At 36.1% G+C, this 23,826-nt stretch overlaps 1 protein-coding gene across 2 annotated transcripts in view; it reads right to left on the bottom strand.

The window, feature by feature from the left end:
* Positions 1-20,946, bottom strand: part of LOC120860295 (G kinase-anchoring protein 1-like) — a 60,830-nt gene extending 39,884 nt beyond the window's left edge. For both annotated transcript variants that reach the window (XM_040236069.1, XM_040236070.1), the window contains exons 1-3: positions 20,844-20,946; positions 16,945-17,068; positions 14,059-14,081 (exon numbers count right to left, since the gene is read on the bottom strand). In XM_040236069.1, coding sequence (XP_040092003.1) covers positions 14,059-14,081; positions 16,945-17,068; positions 20,844-20,909 — 213 coding nt within the window. In that variant the 5' untranslated portion in view covers positions 20,910-20,946. The remainder of the gene's footprint in view (positions 1-14,058; positions 14,082-16,944; positions 17,069-20,843) is intronic.
* Between the last annotated feature and the right edge of the window lie 2,880 nt (positions 20,947-23,826).

Below are 23,826 nucleotides of genomic sequence, written 5' to 3'. Positions count from 1 at the left end.
GGACTGTGAAGAAGGCTGAGTGCTGAAGAATTGATGCTTTTGAACTATGGTGTTGGAGAAGACTCTTGAGAGTCCCTTGGACTGCAAGGAGATCCAACCAGTCTATTCTGAAGGAGATCAACCCTGGGATTTCTTTGGAAATAATGATGCTAAAGCTGAAGCTCCGGTACTTTGGCCACCTCATGCGAAGAGTTGACTCATTGGAAAAGACTCTGATGCTAGGAGGGATTGGGGGCAGGAGGAGAAGGGGATGACCGAGGATGTGATGGCTGGATGGCATCACGGACTCGATGGATGTGAGTCTGAGTGAACTCCAGGAGATGGTGATGGACAGGGAGGCCTGGCGTGCTGCGATTCATGGGGTCGCAAAGAGTCAGACACGACGGAGCGACTGAACTGAACAACATAGAAAAACCTCAAAAACATTATGCTAGGGACTTCCCTGGCAGTTCAGTGTTTTAAGACTTTAGGTTTCCAATACAGAGGATGTGAGATGAATCCCTAATTGGGGAATTAAGATCCCATGTGGCACAGCCTAGCAAACAAACAAAATAAACATTATGCTAAGTGAAAGAAGTCGAATGTAAAAGAATACATGAGTCCATTCACATTGTGTGTGTGTGTGTGCGTGTGTGTGTGCGTGTGTGGTGCGCACACGCATGCATGCACTCAGTTGTGTCTGACTCTTTTTGCAACCCCAGGGACTGTAGCAGGCTCCTCTGTCCATGGGATTTCCCAGGCAAGAATACTGGAATGGGCTGCCACTTCCTTCTCCAGGGGATCTTCCAACCCAGGCATCAAACCCACATCTCTTGTGTCTCCTGCATTGGCTGGCAGATTATTTAACTAGCACCACCTGGGAAGCCATTCACATTCGATTACCAGAAAATGCAAATCTCTAGGAACACAAAGCAGATCAGAATTTGCCAGGGGCTGAAGATGGAGTTGAGATTGACTATAAATGGATATAAGGGAACTTTGGGGGATGACAGAAATGTCTTAAACTATGGTTATGGTTGCATAGTTCTTTAAATTTATTATAAATTATCGGATTATATCCTTACAATAGGTGAATGTTACACTATGTAAATTATAACTGAATAAAGCTTTTTTTAAAAAGGACACCCATGATTCCACTAATTTACTTAAAAACTATATTATGTGCCCTCCACAAGAGTAACAAATTTAGTGTTTATCATTTTCATCTTTTACTATTTTATAGATGCATCAGAAAACAATATATTTTCATTTTGCTTGTTTTACTTTTTATTATGAAAAATTTCACCTGTATACTCTACAACTACTTTAACAATCATTATAATTTCTTAACAATTTATCCCATCCCCTTTTTCACTTAGCTATTTTATAGTATTAACATGACATTTCATCTCAAACTTCACATGGAGTAAGCTACAAAAAAAAAAATTTATAATTTAACTATAACATCATCACACCTAATAAAACATTATAATACCTACTCATATTTAAATTTCTTCAATTGTACAAAACTGTCTTTTACTGATCATTTCTCACACCTCCTTTAATCCAGAACATCCCCTCCCCACACTCCACTTTTCCTTCTCCATAACACTTTGCTGAAGAGACCAGGCCAACTGTCCTACAAAGTGTCCATCTTCTAGATTTGCCTCATTGATTCCATTAGGTATAATTTAACTTGTGCTTCTAATCCCTATTTATCCCTTAAAATGGAAGTCAGACCTTAGTGAAAGCTGCTCAGTCATGTCCGACTCTTTGCGACCCCATAAACTATACAGTCCATGGATTGTCCTTCCATGAAAGTCCTTCTCCAGCGGATCTTCCCAACACAGGAATCAAATCAGGGTCTCCAGCATTGCAGGCGGATTCTTTACCAACTGAGCTATCAGGGAAGCCCGAAAGACCTTAAGACCTGATCTATATGTAGCTTAAACATTTTTGGCAAGAGTATTCAGTTTTGCTTGATTTTACGTTTTAAAAAATTGGTATCACTTTGATGTGGTTCTAAGATTTTTTCATTTAACATTCTCTTTTGGATTCATCTATTTTGTTGCCTGGATTTATACACTAATTTTCACTACTGCATAAACCATTGTGTGATTATAATTAAAATTTACCCATTCCACTGAAGATTTACACTTAGATTTTTCCATTTTTGGCTGGGCTGTTACACATTTATAAACATTTAAGCACACAGTTTACAGGATACATGGGGAAGTTTCTCTAGGCATATACATCTGACAGGTCTTATCAGGGATCAGCAAACTATAGCCCAAAAGGGGCCTATTGCAGTTTTCTGTAAATAAAATTTTATTGGAACACATCCATGCTCATTTATGTATTGCCTATGGCTGTTTTTATATTATAGTGGCACAGTTCAGTACTTGTGAAAGAGATTTTGATATGTCCCTAAAATATCTGCTGCCTATTCCTTTACAGAAGTTTATTGACTCCTGGGTTATAATGTATTTCCAAGAACAACAAACTTATGCAAAATATTTGTACTAATTTACATTTCCACCAATGTAAACCAATCCATAACTCCTTTGACTTATAACCTCTGAATCTTGGTATTTCCAAACTTCATAATTTTTGCCTATGTATTGAGTGGGGAAAGAAAGTTCTCAGTGTGGTCATCATTTGCATTTCTCCCAACAGAGGCAAGGTTGGACATTTTTTCATGTTTTTTGCTATTAATATTTCCCTGTTTTGTAAAATGTTTGATGTCTCTTATCTATTTTTAAAACTTATTATCCTATGAGCCAGTAAAAAAATAAGACAATCTCTTTTTTTAACCATGTGATACTTTTTTATGTATGTGGACACTAATTGTCTATCAGTTCTATGTATTGAAAATAGCTTCTCTCAATTTGTACCTTGTCTTTTAAAATTCAGTTTAGTATTTCTGTGGAAAACAGGTTACTTGTTTTGAGCAGCATCCAATTTATCAACCTTTCATTTTATAGTGTTTTTGATAAGTTTTTCCCTATCCCTCGTGAGAAATATATTCTCCTGTATTTTATAGTTCTAAGGGTGGTATAATTTCTTTCATATATAACTATTTAATCTATGTGGAATAGATTTTAATGTATGATGGAAGGTAGAGATCCAATTTGATTTTCTTAATATGACTAACAACTGCCCCTCACTCTTTCATATATAAGACATTATGATGTGATGACCACACTGCAGTATTAGCACAGGAATAAATGGACCAGTGGATGAGAATACAGGTATACCCTGATTTATTATGCTCTGCTTTACTGTGCTTCACAGTTACTGAGTATTTTTACAAACTGAAGATTTACAGCAATCCTATGTTGTCATATTAGCATTTTCTATCAATTAAGTATTTTTACTACTATATGAACAATTTAAAGGATGTAATGCTATTGTACACTTAATAGACTACAGTATATTGTAAACATAACATATGCACTGGGAAACTAAAAATTTGTGTGACTCATTCTACTGCTGTATTTGCTTTATTGTGGTGGTCTAGAACTGAACCTAGGGTATCTGAAATATCTCCTAGGATATTCCTGTAGTTTTCAGTGTACACCAGTTTTCAGTGTTCACCTCCTTGGTTAAATTTATTTCTAGGTATTTTATTTTTCTGATACAATTGCAAATGGGACTGTTTTCCTAATTGTTCTTTCTGATAGTTCACTATTAGTACACAGAAATGAGAGAGATTTCTGTATACTAGTTTTGTACCCTGCAAAGTTCACTTATTAGTTATAATAATAGTTTTTTGGTAAGTCTTTATAGTTTTCTATGTTAGAACTGACCTTTGAACAATCAAGAGTCTGAACCACGTGGGTCCACTTATATACAGATTTTTTTAATAGTAGATACTATAGTACTGCACTAGCTATGGTTGGCTGAATCTGTGAATGCAAAACTTCAAACACAGAGGAACCTCTAATACAGAGGAACTGGCTATACAGATAGCCAACTATAAATTACACATGGATTTTTGACTATATGGAGGGTTGGCACCCCTGACCCCTGCACTAGTCAAGGGTCAAATGCAAATAGAGTAATCTGTAAACAGTGATAGTTTTACTAATTCCTTTCCAATTTGGATGCCTTTTATTTCTTCTTGACTAATTAAATCCTGATCAGGATTTCCAATACTATGTCGGACCAAACTGTTTGTAACAAATTACCTCTTCATAGGCAGTGTACTATTCCTTATTCTTGGGGGCTTCCCAAGTGGCACCAGTGGTAAAGAACCTGCCTGCCAAGAGACACGGGTTCAATTCCTAGGTCACAAAGATCCTCTGGAGGAGGACATGGCTACCCACTCCAGTATTCTTGCTTAGAAAATCCCATGGACAGAAGAGCCTGGAGGGTTCCAGTCCATATGGTGGCAGAGTCAGACATGACTGAAATGACTTAGCACACACGTTCATAGTCTACATCCTCAGCAACACTTCAAATCATCAGATTCTGATTTCTGCCAACACAGAAGGTAAATACTATTCTCACTGTGGTTTTAATTTGTATGTCCCTGATTAGGAAAGAGGCTGGACATCTTTTTGTATGTTTTAAGCACACGTAAATATGCTCTTTCATGAGTACTTGTTTTTCCATCCATTCTTCAATTGAGTTCTTTGGAAAATATATTTTCCTACTCTGAAGACCATTATTTCATTTTTCTAATATACTTCAATGGGAAAAAGTCCTTGATTCAATGTACACGTTTACAGTTAGTAGGTTTTGTGTTTTCCTTACCCTAAAATAATGAACATATTCCTGCATTTGCACCTGAATTATTTGGAACATTGCCTTTGACTTTTAGGCCTCTGATCCACTGTGGATGAATTTTTGTGTATGATGTGAAGTAATGCTGAGTTTTAAGCCAAAAGAGCTATGGTTTTTCAAGTACTCATGTATGGATGTGAGAACTGGACTATAAAGAAAGCTGAACGCTGAAGAATTGATGCTTTTGAATTGTGGTGTTGGAGAAGCCTTGAGAGTCCCTTGGACTGCAAGGAGATCCAATCAGTCTATCCTAAAGGAAATCAGTCCTGAATATTCATTGGAAGGACTGATGCTGAAGCTGAAACTCCAATACTTTGGCCACCTAATGCGAAAAACTGACTCATTTGAAAAGAGCCTGATGCTGGGAAAGACTGAAGGCAGGCGGAGAAGGGGACGACAGAGGATGAGATGGTTGGATGGCATCACCAACTCAATGGACATGAGTTTGAGTATACTCTGAGCATTGATGATGGACAGGGAAGCCTGGCGTGCTACAGTCCATGGGGTTGCAAAAAGTCCAACGGGACTGAGCAACTGAACTGAACTGATGTGAAGTAATAATCCCATCTATTTTCCCCCATATATTCGGTTGGTCTCCAAACCCCCACTTATTCTAAAAAGTAAATCCTTTTTCCAGTAATATTCACATCACTTTGCTACAATCAAGGCACATACATGGCTGTTCTGTTTATGGGCCATTTTGTTCTAAAGGTCTACTTGTCTATCACTATGCCAAATCCAGGCTTCCTTGGTGGCTCAGATGGTAAAGAGTCTGCCTGCAGTGCAAGAGACCTGGGTTTGATCCCTGGGTTGGGAAGATCCCCTGGAGAAGGAAATGGCAACCCACTCCAGTACTCTTGCCTGGAAAATTCCATGGACTAGGAGGCTCCTCAGAGTCTGGTAGGCTACAGTCCATGGGGTCACAAAGAGTCAGACACGACAGAGTGACTTTACTTACTTACTTTACTATGTCAAATCCTTACTGTATTAGTTTTTAAAAAAATCTTGAATATCTGATTTTTCAAATCTGCCTTTTTCTTCCTCAAGAGCATTTTGGCTATTTTTGGGTCTTTGCACTTGCACATTAATTTTAGAAGTGATTTCATTTTTAGTTTAACTAAGCTGTGATTTTGAGATTACATTGATTTTATACATTAATTTGAGGAAAAGTGACCCCTTTATAGTAAGTAAGCCAATCCATGAACACAGTGTCTCCTATAATTTTCCCAATATGGGTATTATACATCATTTATTAGATTTATAAGAATTATTACAACTTATTATTTTAAAAAGCATTTTGCTTTTAATTACACTTCCTGATGTTGTTGGCATAGAGGAATACAAATAAAAATTGAAAATGTTTCTTCATTTAAAGTTTAGTTCAAGAGTGCATTGTACTAATGGCAGTGATCAAGAGGCAGTAATACAAGAGGCAGTGAGCAAGACCATCCCTAAGAAAAAGAAATGCAAAAAGGCAAAATGTTGTCTGACGAGGCCTTTCAAATAGCTGAGAAAAGAAGTTAAAGGCAAGAAGAAAAGGAAAGATATTCCCATTTGAATGTACAGTTCCAAAGAAGAGCAAGGAGAGATAAGAAAGCCTTCCTCAGTGATCAATGCAAAGAAACAGAGGACAACAATAGAATGGGAAAGACTAGAGATCTCTTCAAGAAAATTACAGATACCAAGGGAACATTTCATGCAATGATGGGCACAATAAAGGACAGAAATGGCATGGACCTAACAGAAACAGAAGATATTAAGAAGAGGTCGCAAGAATACACAGAACTATACAAAAAAGATCTTCATGACCCAGATAACCACAATGGTGTAATCACTCACCTAGAGCCAGACATTCTGGAATGCAAAATCAAGTGGGCCTTAGGAAGAAGCATCACAATGAACAAAGCTAGTGGAGGTGATGGAAATCCACCTGAGCTTTTTCAAATCCTAAACGATGATGCTGTGAAAGTGCTGCATTCAATATGCCAGCAAATTTGGGAAACTCAGCAGTGGCTACGGGATTGGAAAAGGTCAGTGTTCATTCCAATCCCAAAGAAAGGCAATGACAAAGGACGTTCAAACTACTGCACAATTGCCCTCATCTCACACACTAGCAAAGTAATGCTCAAAATTCTCCAAGCCAGGCTTCAACGGTATGTGAACCAATTCCAGATGTTCAAGCTGGATTTAGAAAAGGCAGAGGAACCAGGGATCAAATTGCCAACATCTGATGGATCACTGAAAAAGCAAGAGAGTTCCAGAAAAACACCTACTTCTGCTTTATTGATTACACCAAAGCCTTTGACTGTGTGGATCATAACAAACTGTGGAAAATTCTGAAAGAGATGGGAACATGAGACAACCTGACCGTCCTCCTGAGAAATCTGTATGTAGGTCAGGAAGCAACAGTTAGAACTGGACATGGAACAACAGACTGGTTCCAAATAGGAAAGGAGTATGTCAAGGCTGTATATGGTCACCCTGCTTATTTAACTTCTATGCAGAGTACATCATGAGAAACGCTGGGCTGGAAGAAGCACAAGCTGAAATCAAGATTGCCGGGAGGAATATCAAGAACCTCAGATATGCAGATGACACCACCCTTATGGCAGAAAGTGAAGAAGAACTAAAGAGCCCCTTGATGAAAGTCAAAGAGGAGAGTGAAAAAGTTGGCTTAAAACTCAACATTCAGAAAACGAAGATCATGGCATCTGGTCCCATCACTTCATGGCAAATAGATGGGGAAACAGTGGAAACAGTGACAGATTTTATTTTTGGGGGCTCCAAAATCACTGCAGATGGTGACTGCAGCCAGGAAATTAAAAGATGCCTGCTCCTTGGAAGAAAGGCTATGACCAACCTAGACAGCATATTAAAAAACAGAGACATTACTTTGCCAACAAAAGTCTATCTAGTCAAAACTATGGTTTTTCCAGTAGTCATATGAGAGTTGGACCATAAAGAAAACTGAGCACTGAAGAATTGATGCTTTTGAACTGTGGTGTTGGAAGAAGACTCTTGAGAGTCTCTTGGACAGCAAAGAGATCCAACCAGCCCATGCTAAAGGGAATCAGTCCTGATATTCACTGGAAGGACTGATGCTGACACTGAAACTCCAACACTTTTGCCATCTGACAAGAAGAACTGACTCACTGGAAAAGCCCCTAATGCTGGGAAAGATTGCTGGACGGAGGAGAAGTGGACGACAGAGGATGTAATGGTTGGATGGCATCACAGACTTGAATGACAGACTTGAGTTTGCGTAAGCTCCAGGAGTTGGTGATGAACACGGAAGCCTGGTGTTCTAATGTCCATGCGGTCGAGAAGAGTCGGACACACTGAGTGACTGAATTGAACTAAACAGAGTCCAAGTACTAAAGTTAGTTAGCATCATTAAAAAAAACCTTTTCTTAGCCTTCCTGCAGGGAATGCAACAATAACTTTCCTTATTTCACAAATTTCTACCTATACTTCCACAAGTATAAAATGGCACAGCCACTTTGGAAAACTCTTCAGTAGTTTACCAAAATTAGATCATGGTAATGACTGTAGGACTCTGTAAATAGTCACATTAAATTACCTGAACAGTACACTTAAAAAAAAAAAAAGGTACATTTAAAATGGATGTTTATAGTACCTGTAAATTAAACCTTGATAAAGCTGTTCTTTAAAATATCATAGCAGCCTCATTCATAACTGTCAAAAAACGGAAACAAACCAAATGTTCACCAACAGGGGAATGAATAAGCTCACTGTGTCATGTTTACACCACAGAACATAATTTAACAATGGAAAGAAGAACTAGTAATACACAACAACATGGATGAATCCTCAAACATTCTGCTGAGACCCCAGAATAACATACCGTATGCTCTATTTTAAATAAAGAGTCAAGACTAATCTATGACAGTAAAAACCACAAAAGTGGCTGCCTGTAGGAAGCAGGATAGGGCACGAGGAATAACAGGGACGGTACAGAAGGGAATTTTTTGATGTAATGAAAATGTTCTTTATGTTGATAGAAATGTAGGTCATATAACTTTACATATGTGTCAAAGCTGCATACTTAAGACTGGTGCATTTTACTGTGTGAAAATTATACTTCAATTAAAAACAAATCTAGTTTCCCACTGAGTACCTGTTTTCTATCTAAAGAATGTATCATTTATAAACTGAGAAATACAAATGCACTTGTTGACAATTTGATTCATATTTCTAAGGGCTCTAAGCCACATTTTAGAAGAACAACCTCCTAGCTGTAAAGTTTTAAGATACCTTAATATACAGTAACATGCAAACCTCAAAATGCTCCATCTGTATGTTATTTCTCTTTTCCGCACTTGAGTGCTCCAAATTTATTCCAAGAAGAAATCTAAATAATGGTGTTCTTTCTTTAAGCATAATATTAAAAATTTCATTATATATGGGATAAGCCTATCTTCTCTCCCCTAGAATAGACCCTGACAGACTCAAGTTTTGAATCTGACTTGAAATAATTATTTGTTAAACCTTTACTATGCAATTAGCACTACGCCACATATTAGCTACTCTTCTGGAACTCACAATTTACTGAGAAAGATAAAAACTATCACACAATATAATAATAAATGTAGTAACTAAGCACTGTTCTGAACATGTCAGAGATGAAAAATAACTATAAAGCATGAAGCCACTTCTCCCTCTTTTATTAATGGCAAACATAATTAACTGATAGTGGCACTTTTTCTTGCTGAGCAAGGATGCAGTCTCAGAATTCTTCTTAATATTGAGCTCCATGAAGACCCTAACAATGTGCTTGAACTGGCAGAGCAATTAAAACATGTTTCTCTGTTACAGTGTGATAAAAATACAAGGAGAAGCAGTCCAAAAAGGCTAGAGAAAGTTTTAGTAAGAAGGCAGAACATTCATTCATCAAATAACATTCATGCGTCCATGGGGTCACAAAGAGTCAAGACACAACTGAGCATATGCACGTGCAGGCAAGCAGACACACATACACACAGTATGAAAGGAGTTAGTGCACACGTGCATGCACACACACACACAATGAAAGGAGTGCATGCGCACACACACAGTATGAAAGGAATTAGTGCATGCACGCATGTGAACACACACACCATATGAAAGAAGTTAGTGCATGTGTGCGTGTGAAAACACACACAGTGTGAAAGGAGTTAGTGCATGCATGCGCACATGTGCACAAACACACATACACACTATGAAAAGAGTTAGGACTACCAGAGAAATTAAAGCAGTAAGATATGGTCCCAGATTTCAAAAAAATCAAATTTATTCAAGAAGCAAAACAGTGATAAAACAGGATGTTGAGTGCTATCAAGCATACACAGGATGTTTGGGCATCTAAATAAGACCACGATGAGGTAACTTTTCCAGGAAAAAAAGTGACTCTTTGGCCAAGTTCTAAAGCATAGTTAGCCAAATAAAGAAAAATGGAGGCGTGTGACATCACCAAGATGGTGACATACGTTGTTCCTGATTTCACACTCTTATAAGAACTAACAACTATTCATGGACAAGACACCACTGAGAAAGATGGAAGGAAAGAATACATGGGAGGCAAGGTAGTATGAGAAAGTATAGCACATACACTTGTACAGCTTGACACGGAGTCAATCTTGAAACATGAGGAGGATTTTAATATGTAGTAAGAGAATGACAATAGTTGAGATACCACTGATTTTATAAATTCTACCATTCAATTATTATTATATGCAGGTATTCCTGAAGTTAAAAGTTAAATAACAGCTCTAAAGAAATAATGAATCAAGGAAATAATTATTAATAGCTACTAGCCTTAACCCTAACTTTATAATGGCTCACAACACTTGAAACCACTGATCAATTTTTAAAATAAACTTTTAAATGTGGAAAAGTCTTAGATTTACAGTAAAGTTTCAGATAATAGAGAATTTCCATACATATCTCTCACCCAGTGTCCCTTGTTGATAACTTCTTACATAATTGTGGTACACTTGTTACAACTAAGGAACCATTACTGGCGTATTACTATAATTAGACTTCACACTTTATCTGGATTTTCCTAGAACTAGTTTTCTCTAATGTTCTTTTTCTGTTCCAAGATCCCATCCAGGATATATTACATTTAGTTATCCTGTCTCCGTAGCCTTCTCTGAGCCATGACATTTTCTCAGACTTCGTTTTTGATGACCTTTATATTTTCAAGTCATACAGGTACAATGTATGTATTACATGTACAGTATGTACAATGTTACAATGTAATTATGTAGAATGGTAGTTATTATGTAGAATGGTCCTGGATATGCATTTGTTTGATGTTTTTCTCAAAACTAGACATGTGTTTTAGGGGAAAAAACCACAGAGGATTAGGCCGTTCTCATCACATCAAGGATACATACTACCAACATGATTTAACACTAATATTAACATTTATCACCTGGCAAGGCTATGTTTGCCAGGTTTCTCCAGTGTAGTTACTTTCCCTCCCTTTCTACAGTCTACCTTCGGAAGCAAGTTATTAAATACATCCCACACTCAAGGGAAGTGGAGAGAGTTAAGCAAAAGCAGATGTTTTCCTGTAATACTCCTGCATTTTCTATGATCCAATGGATGTTGGCAATTTGATCTCTGGTTCCTCTGCTTTTTCTAAATCCAGCTTGAACATCTGGAAGTTCTTGGTTCACATACTGTTGAAGCCTGGCTTGGAGAATTTTGAGCATTACTTTACTAGCGTGTGAGATGAGGGCAATTGTGCAGTAGTTTGAACATTCTTTGGCACTGCCTTTCTTTGGGACTGGAATGAACACTGACCTTTTCCTGTGGTCCTGTGGCCTCTGCTGAGTTTCCCAAATTTGCTGGCATATTGAATGCAGCACTTTCACAGCATCATCTTTTAGGATTTGAGATAGTTCAGCCGGAATTCCATCACCTCCACTAGCTTTGTTCATGGTGATGCTTCCTAAGGCCCACTTGACTTTGCATTCCAGAATGTCTGGCTCTAGGTGAGTGATTACACCATCGTGGTTATCTGGGTCATGAAGATCTTTTTTGTATAGTTCTTCTATGTATTCTTGCTACCTCTTCTTAATATCTTGTTTCTGTTAGGTCCATGCCATTTCTGTCCTTTATTGTGCCCATCATTGCATGAAATGTTCCCTTGGTATCTGTAATTTTCTTGCAGAGATCTCTAGTCTTTCCCATTCTATTGCTGTCCTCTATTTCTTTGCATTGATCACCGAGGAAGGCTTTCTTATCTCTCCTTGCTCTTCTTTGGAACTGTACATTCAAATGGGAATATCTTTCCTTTTCTCCTTTGCCTTTAGCTTCTCTTCTTTTCTCAGCTATTTGAAAGGCCTCGTCAGACAACATTTTGCCTTTTTGCATTTCTTTTTCTTAGGAATGGTCTTGCTCACTGCCTCCTGTTCAATGTCACCAACCTCCATCCATAGTTCTTCAGGCACTCTATGAAATCTAATCTCTTGAATCTATTTGTCACTTTCACTGTATAATCATAATGGATTTGATTTGGGTCATACCTGAATGTTCTAGTGGTTTTCCCTACTTTCTTCAATTTAAGAATTTCCCTAATTTCTTCAATTTCCCTATTTTCTTCAATTCCTTCAGTTTAAGTATCCAAATCCCCAGAAAATCAGTAATACATTCAACAGTAGCAGAACATAACTTTGGTATATTTTCAATACATATCATAGAATAATGTGATACATATTTTTGTGACCAATTTCTTAAAATATTTATGTAGGAAATAAATTATAATTAGACTGCATTTACAAATATTTATAACATCTTAATCATCAAGATTACTCACAGTGAATTTTATTACATATCAAATTATTTCAAAATAGATAAATACAGGCCTAGAACTATAATGAAACACAAAACATATGTTATGTCTCATGTTTGTTTAAATGCAACTTGGGTTAAATATATTAAATAGATCCTGTCAGTCTGCTTTGTTTTTTCCTTTCATGTCAGTGAAGAAAAAAAGCAAGCATAAATAGCTCATGAAAATTATCTTTCCCTCCACTAACAGTTGCCAGTACTATCTGAAGAATACATGTATCTGTTTTATCATTTGCATAAAACTACCCTCCCAATAAATCAATGGATTAAAAAAAAAATAAAATCACTCCAAAAGTACACACATCTTCCACTTTCAAACACATAATTAATGTGTGTGTGTGTGTGTTAGTCACTCAGTCGTGTCCGACCCTTTGCGATCCCATGGACTGTAGCCCACTGTTCATGGAATTCTCCAAGCAAGAATTCTGGAGTGGGTAGCCATTCCCTTCTTCAGAGGATCTTCTAATATATAATATTCAGTCTATATTTGCAGTCATTTAATTTTAATCTAAAAACAGTGACAGTGGCTTGTAAATAACTTTAAAAGAATTTCAATCATCTGTTTTAACAATAAATGAGTTTTGTGTTTGAGTACACAGCTGAGGATTATATTACTAATATAGTTACAGAGTTATATAGATGTGGTTTTCTTAGAAAGGATTTCATTTCCCTGACCTGTCAAGAAAACATCTGAAACAACAAAAATAATCAAAACTATGTATGTATTCTACAGTGAAATCAAGGAACATCTGACTATTAAAAAAATCAATTAACAGAATTACTAACAAGAAAACATACATGACACAAAAATAATGAAACCTTAGATTATTACCTAAAGAAGCCAAAGAACTCTTAACATTTTATTAGTACCTTCCTCAATATTAGAAGGTATTTTATAGAAGTACCTGCCAATGCTAAAAGGTTTATAGAGACTGTATTAGTCTTAACAGAAAAAAGTAACCAATAACACTAGAAAAGTATGTGTAGGTTGCACTACCCTCTAATGGCAAATGATAAGAGAAATATATGACGAGGTTAATCTTATCCATAGGTATAAACAATAAAATCACAGCTTACCTCACAATTTCTATAACTCCAAAATATTCTGAGTCATGGTTTCAGGATTTTTTTTTAATAACGTTTTCAAGTATTAACCACTTTTCCCTAAAATTTTAAACTTACATGTGGTAACCTTTAGACACACAACTAGGATGCTAAAGTCAAATGATACTGTATTTCATGCAAATAGTACTTTTATTCTACTGTACTGTACTTTATATCATTTTAATTGCAAGACAAAGGATTGAGTTTAATTATTCATGACAAACGTGGGCTATCCTTTAAATGGCTATATCTCAAAAAAAACTTATAAACACTAAAGTACTACTCTTAAAACCAACAAATGTTAAAGATGGTTACAATAATACTTACCTCAGTCTTTTTACTAATGTGATCTGTAAACAAACAAACAAAAAAAGTGAGACTTCACTGAAGGACATTAACATATAAAATATTTCAATATGTACAAAATATTTAAGTTATTGAAAAGAATTTCAAAATTATAAGAGTTACACCAGGCTTCCCTGGTGGCTCAGCAGTAAAGAATCCACCTACATCCCTGAATCAAGAAGATCCCCTTGAGAAGGAGATGGCAACTCACTCCAATATTCTTGCCTGGGAAATTCCATGGACAGAGAAGCCTGGTGGGCTACAGTCCATGGAGTCGCAAAAGAGTTCGATATAACTTAGCGATTGAACAACAACAATAAGAGTTACAGAAGTCATTTGGGGGTTGTCTGGGACTCACATCAGATTTACTTTTCTAGGGATAAGATGTTAAAATTTACCATATAATTACTAATTTGCTCAGCTTAAGGATTCATATCCCACTAAATGCCTCCCATACCAAGGGGTATTATTAAATTCTAAACATTTGAATTTCATATATTTTAGATTTGTTGTTTCACATAACTATTTTTTGGGGGGGGGCACTTGAAGAGAGGTAAACATGTCTAAAATCAAATCACAGGGTAAAGATTGTACAGACCACTGCCTTTGTGGGATAAAAGGTAGAACAGTAATTTGTGTCCTGTAAAACTATTAGCTAGGTTTTTTTAAAATTTTTAAACCAAAAAAATAAAAAATAAAATAAAAATTTAAAACACATATTATAGTAATAATACTGTGAAAAAAATCCTAAAAATTAATGTATATTTATGTTGACACAACTATATCAGAATTAAACAAACCGTTGACTTAGTAACAACATGGTATTTCTGGGAAATGATTACAAGGAAGACACAGGGAATCCACATAGACAAAAGGTTGAAACTAATAGGTAGCAAGTGTTCTTATTTAAATTGGAGATGATCAAGGTATCTAATATTTAACAATGCTTCTCAGGCACAGTAGAAACTTTCCATTCTCAAAGACTAAAAATAATTTAACAGCATAGTTTCTTATGAAAAATCTATTTGCAAATCTAAAAGCTGGGTCCAGTTCTCTAAAGCATCCACCGATCAGAATAGAGTCCATAAACCCAGTAAATGTCAAAATCGTGTTTCAGGTCAAACTACCAAATCCTGATAGGCTACTCAGTCATTCTTCTTGCATGTTCTACTTAGTATTCAACGTGAAGCCAGAAACCCAGGGAAGAACCATGATAGTGTTTATCATGTTTTGAAATAGTTATGCAGCCAGCCTTTAACAATATCATACTAATGTCATTCTTAACTCATCTAATAAATTTACATAGTATTTAAACATATGATAAATAAAGTTTTTAAAAACATTCTTTTCATATCTTTGCCTAGTTTATAATGACATAACTCTTACATAAAATCATTCTTACTAAAATTGGAAATTTAACATGTATCTGTTCTTTTAACCCCAAAACAAAGTGACTTAATTGGAAAAGTCAGCTACAGGAAAAACTTTCCTCATCCTTAAATGTAAACAACGAAATCCTCTAAATTTATTCCTAACTTCACAGACTACAAGGAAATCCAACCAGTCCAACCTAAAGGATATCACTCCTGGGTGTTCACTGGAGGGACTGATGAAGCTGAAACTCTAATACTTTGGCCACCTGATGCGAAGAGCTGACTCATTTGAAAAGACCCTGATGCTGGGAAAGATTGAGTGCAGGAGGAGGAGGGGATGACAAAGGATCAGATGGCTGGATGGCATCACCGACTTGATGGACATGGGTTTGGGTGTACTCAGGAGTTGGTGATGCACAGGGAGGCCTGGCGTGCTGCAGTTCATGTGGTCGCAAAGAGTTGGACACAACCGAGCGACTGAACTGAACTCACAGACAGGCTTGTTTCTAAAAACAGTGAAGTTTTTTTTTTAATATATATTACTGTTATGGTCTTACTAATCCTCACTGACGGTTTCCCTGGTGGCTTAGATGGTAAAGAATCTGCCTCTAATGCAGGAGATCTGGGTTCGATCTCCAGGTTGGGAAGATCCACTGGAGAAGGGAAGAGCAACCCACTCCAGTATTCCCTGCCTGCAGAATTCCATGGACAGAGGAGCCTGGTGGGCTATAGTCCAAGGGATGACCAGTGTATTAAGTTTAAATTCATAAGAGTCAAACTGACTTCAAGATCAATAAACAAACAGCTGTTCATTTGGTCAGCAACTACTCTTATTTTCCTTTGAATATAATTCCCTGCAATACAGTTGGACCTTGCTGTTTATCTGTTCAGCAACTGTTTTGATTGGTGTAAGCATGGCTTGTTGTTATTTAGTTGTTAAGTCGTGTCTAACTGTTTTGCAACCCCATGGACTGTATTTTACCAGGCTCTTCTGACCATGTGATTCTCTAGGCAAGATTACAGGAGTGGGTTACCATTTCCTTCTCCAGGGGATCTTTCCAACCCAGGGATCGAACCCATGTCTTCTATGTCTCCTGCACTGGCAGGCAGATTCTTTTCCACTGCACCTCCTGGGAAGCCTCCTATTTCTAGTCTAGTGTCAGTCAAATTACTTTATGTGTAAGGACAATAATATGTTTCAAGATGACTCAAAACTACAAATATCAATTTTTATTTTCAGTGAATTTTAGAAAAGGGGCAAATTCAGAAATACAGAAAGATAAATTCTTACTGAAATTTTATGAGGTTTTAATGACTGTCTTTAAATCACTTTAACCCCCAAATAGTTTATTTCCAAGCAGGTTTACATGTTTTACATTCTAAGTAACATATTAATGAAACAATCTTAATTTAAAAATTAGAAAGGTACTTAAACTTAAGTATACAAAGACTCAGAATAGTTTCTCTGGCTTAATAGATTTTGTACATATATTACCTTCAGATTGAAACTCTTTTAGTGATATTGTGAGAGGTTTGTCTTTTCCCTGATGAGTCTTTCTTTTGTCTTTTTTATTCATAATCTTTGACTGAGTTGATGCATTTTCAGCATTTTCATATTCCTAAAAAAAATTACCAACAATAATTAAGCTTGGTTTACACCAGTAAAATCAATTCACCAATATGCAATATGTTTATTAAAGTTATATTTTTAAAGAGGCAAATAAAAAATCAAAACAGAGACTAGCCAAACTGTATAAAAAGTTACCTGTTTATGGATATACTTAATCTTTTGCCTATTAAACAATAAAATAAAAATTAAAAGCTATACCTTGATCTATAACTCTTGAGTTGCTCATCCTCTTCTTCATTGCAGGACCAAAGTTAACACAATAATCTAGGGTCAATTTCCTTTCTCAAACAAACTGAAATCTGGCTTCTGCTAGTCTCTGACACTAAAATTAAAGTCAGCCTCCGGGTGGCTCAGATGGTAAAGAATCTGCCTGCAATGCGGGAGACTCAGGTTCGATCTCTGGGTTGGGAAGATTCCCTGGAGAAGGGAATGGCAATCCACTCCAGTATTCTTGCCTGGAGAATTCTATGGACAGAGGCTACAGTCCATGGGGTGGCAGAGTCAGACACAACTGACCAACTCACACTTTCAGTTTTCTTTTTCAAAGCCAAATCCAAAGACTTTTTTTTTTAAGCATCTCTTGGTTTCCTCAATATACTTCTGACTATGCTTATTTCTCCTTCACTGGTTTCTCTTTTCCCAACTATGTTCTTTAAAATGCAGCTGCTGTTCACCATTATTCCATGCTTAATCTATCTTCATATCCTTTATACCTGTTGTTCTTCAAACTCAAAATTTAAAATTCTGATGACTTGTGTATGTACAGACAACTCACATGGAATGTTCAATAAACATCTGCAAACTAAGCATGTTGAACTCCTAGTGAGTACTTTATTTAATGTCACCATCATTACACTGTCTAGGCTAGAAACCTCAGTGATCCTTGCCTATTCTTCCTTTATATTTTATGTGCACATTAGTTACTAGGTCTTGTTGAGTTTATCTCCTAAAGAGCTCTTAAATCTATCCTCTTTTATTCATCCCCAGCAGGGAAGTTCAGTTCAGTTCAGTCACTCAGTCGTGTCTGACTCGTTGCAACCCCGTGGACTTCATACTTTGTATTTCCCTTGCCTTCTTTAACTTGACATTACAATACTCTCTAGTTTTAGCCCCACCACTCATCTTCTACACTGTTATAGCATGAGTTTCTAAAATGAAAACCTGAAATCTAAAAGTTAAAAATATTCAACAGCTCTCTCCCAACAAATGTATAAAAGACAATCTCCTACGTCTGCACACAATGTTTATACTCTATTCTGGAGGCAGTATCTCCAGCAACTCTAGGTACTAAATTACAGTTTTTCAAAATGCTACTCTTTCACATGTATACATACAAGATATATACTCACCTCTACTTCCTTGAGAATGCCTTTCTCTTGCCTACTGATGAACTTTTAATACTTCAAGACTCCTCTTTAAGAACCTTTTCCTAAGATATCCTGCCATCCTAAGATATCCTGTCACAATATGGATAGACCTTAATAACATTATGCTCAGTGAAATAAGTTAGAGAAAGAGAAGTACTGAATGATATCACTTATATGAGGAATCTTTTTAAAAAAAATAAAGTCAAACCTATTAAAAAAGAGTAAAAGTAGTTACCAGGGGATGGTAAGATGAGACCAATGGTGTTTAAGTATACAAACTTATAATGAGTAATAAATAAACCACAGAGATCCAATGCACAGTATAATGAATAAAAATCAGTAATACTATATATTGCAACACTATCATATGATAAATATCACTTCACTGGCAATCATACTACAATATACAAATATATCAAACTAACACACTATACATCTTATATTTACATACTGTAACACTTCAGATTTATCAAACAAAAAAGAATCCTTTCCTAAAATCCACCCCCATCAAAAGCACAGAAAGTTCTATCTTACTGAATTCCCACTGCAATGAAAACATAAAATCTCTCAATACTATACACTACAATTATATGTATGTCTCTCACTTCACTCCTTCTACTAAATTCAATAGCTTGGACCATGTCTCTATTTTTGTACTGCATGCCTAGCAATTTTTGACTATTCAAAAAAATATTTGGAGAGTGAATGACAGGATCAAAAATGCCATCCCACACTTTAGCTATTATGAAAACCTTTAGGCTAAAATAATCATAGTTATTTTATTGGAATACTGACTTAATATCTACATCAGTGTAATTACATCAAACTAGGTGGGCTGCCGTCTATGGGATCGCACAGAGTCGGACACGACTGAAGCGACTGAGCAGCAGCAGCAGCAGTAGCCATTGCATGGGGCTTCCCTCGTGGCTCAGCAGTAAAGACTGTGCCAGCAATGCAGGGGACCTGGGTTTGATCCCTGGGTCAGGAAGATCCCCTGGAGGAAGGTATGGCAACCCACTCCAGTATTTTTTCCCTAGAGAATCGCATGGACAGAGAAGCCTGTCCACAGGCTGTAGTCCATAGGGCAGCACAGAGCTGGACACAACTGAAGCAACTAAGGAGCAGCAGCAGCAGCCATCACATAGAAAAGGAGTCTGACCATTCTCTGAGAATCATTATAGTCTGATAAAACATGAGCTTTTAGGCACCAGGCCTATGACTGCCTCAAAAAAACTGGCTGGGAGCATATTTTACCAATACCATCTACTCTATTCCTCCTCTAAAGGTATGGCTAATCCTTTTAGCTTTAGAGTGTAGATATATATTTAACAACAAATCATCACTGTAAGATAATATTCTACTTGATAAATTTTATCTTCGAACCAAGCAAGTCAGGAGGATTTTTCCAGTGTAATCTGAAAGTTCATTTAAATGATTAAATCATAGTAAAGCTAGCTGAATCCACTTTTGTATTTGCCAGGTTTGTGTCTAAATGAACAAATAACAGTAAGGATTACAGTTATTCTTGATTATTCCAGATAATACAAATAGGGACATGAAAAATGAAACTAACATATACAGTGTAGCAAGTCCAGTCTAATGGCAACTTTCATCCTCTTCCCTTGAGCTACAAATAAATAGCAAAATCATCTACTGTAAATGTTCACTCCTCTAACACCCTTCATGTTGAGTGAAGGAGTTAGTGTACAGTGATATAGTCTAAAGGCCCTTAAGCCCAAAGGCCATTTATGATCAACCACTAAGTAACCACAAGTTGAATAAATTTTACAGACCAAAAAAAAATTACCAACGTATGCAAAAGACTAAAATGTTACACAATATGGAGATAATATAAATGCTCAATTTAAATACAGAAAATAGAAACAAATGCTACTTTTTGCTTAAATATCCCTACAGTTACAAGCTATATAATGCATTTCAACACATAGCCCAATATTAAAGCTTAGTGATAAATGCTAAATTCACAAGGTCAGATTATCAGAAACATCCTCTCACTTACTTTAACTACAGTGTACCTTCAGTAGAGGGTCTTTTAATGGATGCCCCTGTATACAGAGCTACTCAAATTTTTAAATCTTAACTATTTTCTATGTTCATTTAAAATAAGTTAAAATAAATCATCTGCTATTCATTTCCTCTCTCCCTTTCATTGTGGGTGGAGAAATTTCTTAACTAAACATTCCAAATCACCAGACACCACATGTTTGTGGTATATCTCAAAACTTGAGGAGAATCTCATAAAAACTTTGTTAATACTTTGATACAAGGATGGATTTTTACAACAGACTTTAAAGGAGAACTTTTATGCAAAATTCAGGAAGGCTGGTTCAAACTTTTGACGACGTAAAATATCTAAATCAATAAATGTGTAAATACCTTTTTGTGTTCTTCATATTCTAATTTACTCAGCAACAATGCCTTCTCAAGATCTGCTTCAAACATTTCAGATGTCAGCTAAAAGTAAAAAGTTTCACAATAAACAGATATAGCATTATTTGACACCAGTGAAATAATGATGATAATATATACAGAATAAGAAAACAAATACTTTAAAAAACAGTTGGGTTCTTCAAAGTTATCTATCCATACCAAAGTAGAGAACTCCATAAAAAACAGCTGGGTTCTCTAAAGTTATCTATCCATACCAAAGTAGAGAACTGCATGTTTTATAGATGATACCAAAGCAAAAACTTACAATTTTGATATTTTTACTTCCTCACTGCCAATTATCTGTTGTGTAACTCAATCTTTTTACTCTAATAAAAAAAAAATCCTACAAAGAAATTGACACTATAACAGATGTCAGAGATGGTATCTAGTTTTGGAGACAGAAAATATAATGTTACTAAAAACAAATAAGAATACTAAAAACTCAATAAGCATTATAAAACATACCATATCCTTAAGACAGACTAATGTGCAGGTACAGAACCTTAAATAAGGTGACCAATTGTTTTGGCATATGCCTGATGTTACAGAAAATTTCCAGTGCATCTTTTTACTGTTTTCTTTTTATTCCTTTTGTATGACTGGTCTACCTTTAAAGTCATCTAATACTACTATAGTAAAATGACTCTTTGTGATCTGTATCTTTTGGTTCCTCTCTCTCACCACTCAGTCTCACCTTAACCTCTAACAATCCAGCTCCTGCCACCTCCAATCAAATTATTCTTCAAGACTTACTTTTCCTAACTGCCCAACAGAACTGGTACCGTAGCTCAATGAGACTTTGGCTTGTCTACCTTTGGAAGTAAGGTATGCAGCTCAATATAGGATAGCTACAATAGGACAACAGTAAACTATCCTGGATTTGTTTACATGTATGTGTCAACTTATTCATACCATATAATAAAAACAGAACTTCAGTGGGCACTGCTTCTAATCTGTCCACAATACCTTCCTTCATTCCTTTGAATAACACTTCAATCCAGTGTCCTAGGATTCTGGCAAGACAGTCACCACCTGATTCTTTATACCACTCGCTAGCATACCCACAAACACCCCAGCTGCCATTGCAACCACCAACAGGATGGGAGCAAAGGACGAAGCTATTTCTTGTTCTCTTGGGAATTAAATTTTGAGAACAAACACAAAGTAAGTAGGGTTCAATCAGCGGATTATAGCCTCTAAAAGTGAGTATACTAGCTCTACTAGTTCATGCCTAAGAGCTCCCCAGAATTTCTTAGTTTTCCTCTTTCCCAAGGTCTCATTGTTTAGTTTTTAATTCAAATCTGTTAATTAGTATCACTTACCAAATTATTTTTTGCCAAAGTTACTCAGAATTGTTTCTGCTGCTTAACAATTTTAAAAAACTGAACTAAAACAGAAATCAGTTCCTAAAAGGAGTAATCTGTTTCAAAGGGATACTTTGAAAATTAGAAAAATTTAACACTGGACATCAGGACCTGATAAATCATTTATTTCTAATCAATGTTATCCCTTTAAAAGTATCTCATCCAACCCTATACTAAGACAACAAAAAGAGAGGGAAAACTAGGTTTATCACAAAAACTTGATCTAACTCAGAGAAAATACAATTAGAATTAAAATAATAAATAAGGGCATACAGAAATTCTCGTTAATTCCCAAGTGAACTGTACATACTTTTCTAAGGAATAACTGAAAGAACTGAATTACTTCAATTACTTCAATCCAAATGAATAATGATCAGGAAAAAGTAATCTTTCTTAAAGGTTAACTTTTTATACTTTACTATATAAATGTGTATTTAAGGAATATACAGTTAAAAGGTAAAAAGAAATTGGATTCATATTGTTGCTGTAGTTGTCCAGTCACTAAGCCATGTCCAACTCATTGTGACCCCATGAACTGCAGGATGCCAGGCTTCCCTGTTCTTCACCATTTCCCAGAGTTTGTTCAAACTCATATTCATTGAGTCGGTGATGCCATCCAACTATTTCATTCTGTTGCCCTCTTCTGCCTTCAGTCTTTCCCAGCATCAGGGTCTTTTCCAATGCAGTTGGCTCTTCACATCAGTGGCCAAATTATTGGAGTTTCATCAGCTTCAGTATCAGTCCTTCAGTGAATATTCAAGGTTGATTACCTTTAAGATGGACCGGTTTGAACTCTGTGCTGTCCAAGGGATTCTCAAAAGAGTCTTCTACAGCACTACAGTTCGAAAGCATCAAATCTTAGGCACTCAGCCTTCTTTGTGATCCAACTCTCACACCCTTACGTGACTACTGGAAAAACCATAGCTTTGATTATGCAGACCTTTGTCGGCAAAGTGATGTCTCTGCTTTTTAATATGCTGTCTAGGTTTGTCATAGCTTTTCTTCCAAGGAGCAAGTATCATTTCATTTCATGGCTGCAGTCACCATCAGCAGTGATTTTGGACCTCAAGAAAATAAAACCTGTCACCGTTTCCATTTTTCCCCCTTCTATTTGTCATGAAGTGATGGGACTGGATGCTATGATCTTAGTTTTTTGAATGTTGAGTTTCAAGCCAGATTTTTCACTCTCCTCTTTCACCTTCATCAAGAGGCTATTTAGTTCCTCTTCACTTTCTGCCATTAGAGCGGTATCATCTGCATATCTCAAGTTGTTGATTTTTCTCCTAGCAATCTTACTTCCATGTTAATGACATGGATTCATGTTAGTATCACACAAAAAAAGGAAATTTATATCAATCTTTCCACCAAAACACAAAGCAAACAGAGTACAAAATATTTCAATATAATTAGAGCATAGCAAAAGTAACTCCATAGAAAAAGTAACAAAACTACTTAAATTTATTCTGAGCAAAGTTGTTTCAATTTACCACCATGCTATTAATCTGTATTAATGACATTTAAAATTTACAGAAAAGGCATTTAAGATTATTTCCAATATGTCACAT

Source organism: Oryx dammah, unplaced genomic scaffold (genome assembly GCF_014754425.2).
Source record: "Oryx dammah isolate SB20612 unplaced genomic scaffold, SCBI_Odam_1.1 HiC_scaffold_11056, whole genome shotgun sequence".
Classification (NCBI taxonomy): Eukaryota; Metazoa; Chordata; class Mammalia; order Artiodactyla; family Bovidae; genus Oryx; species Oryx dammah.
Note: the sequence above shows the minus strand (reverse complement) of the source record. Positions and strands in the feature narration are given on the sequence as shown.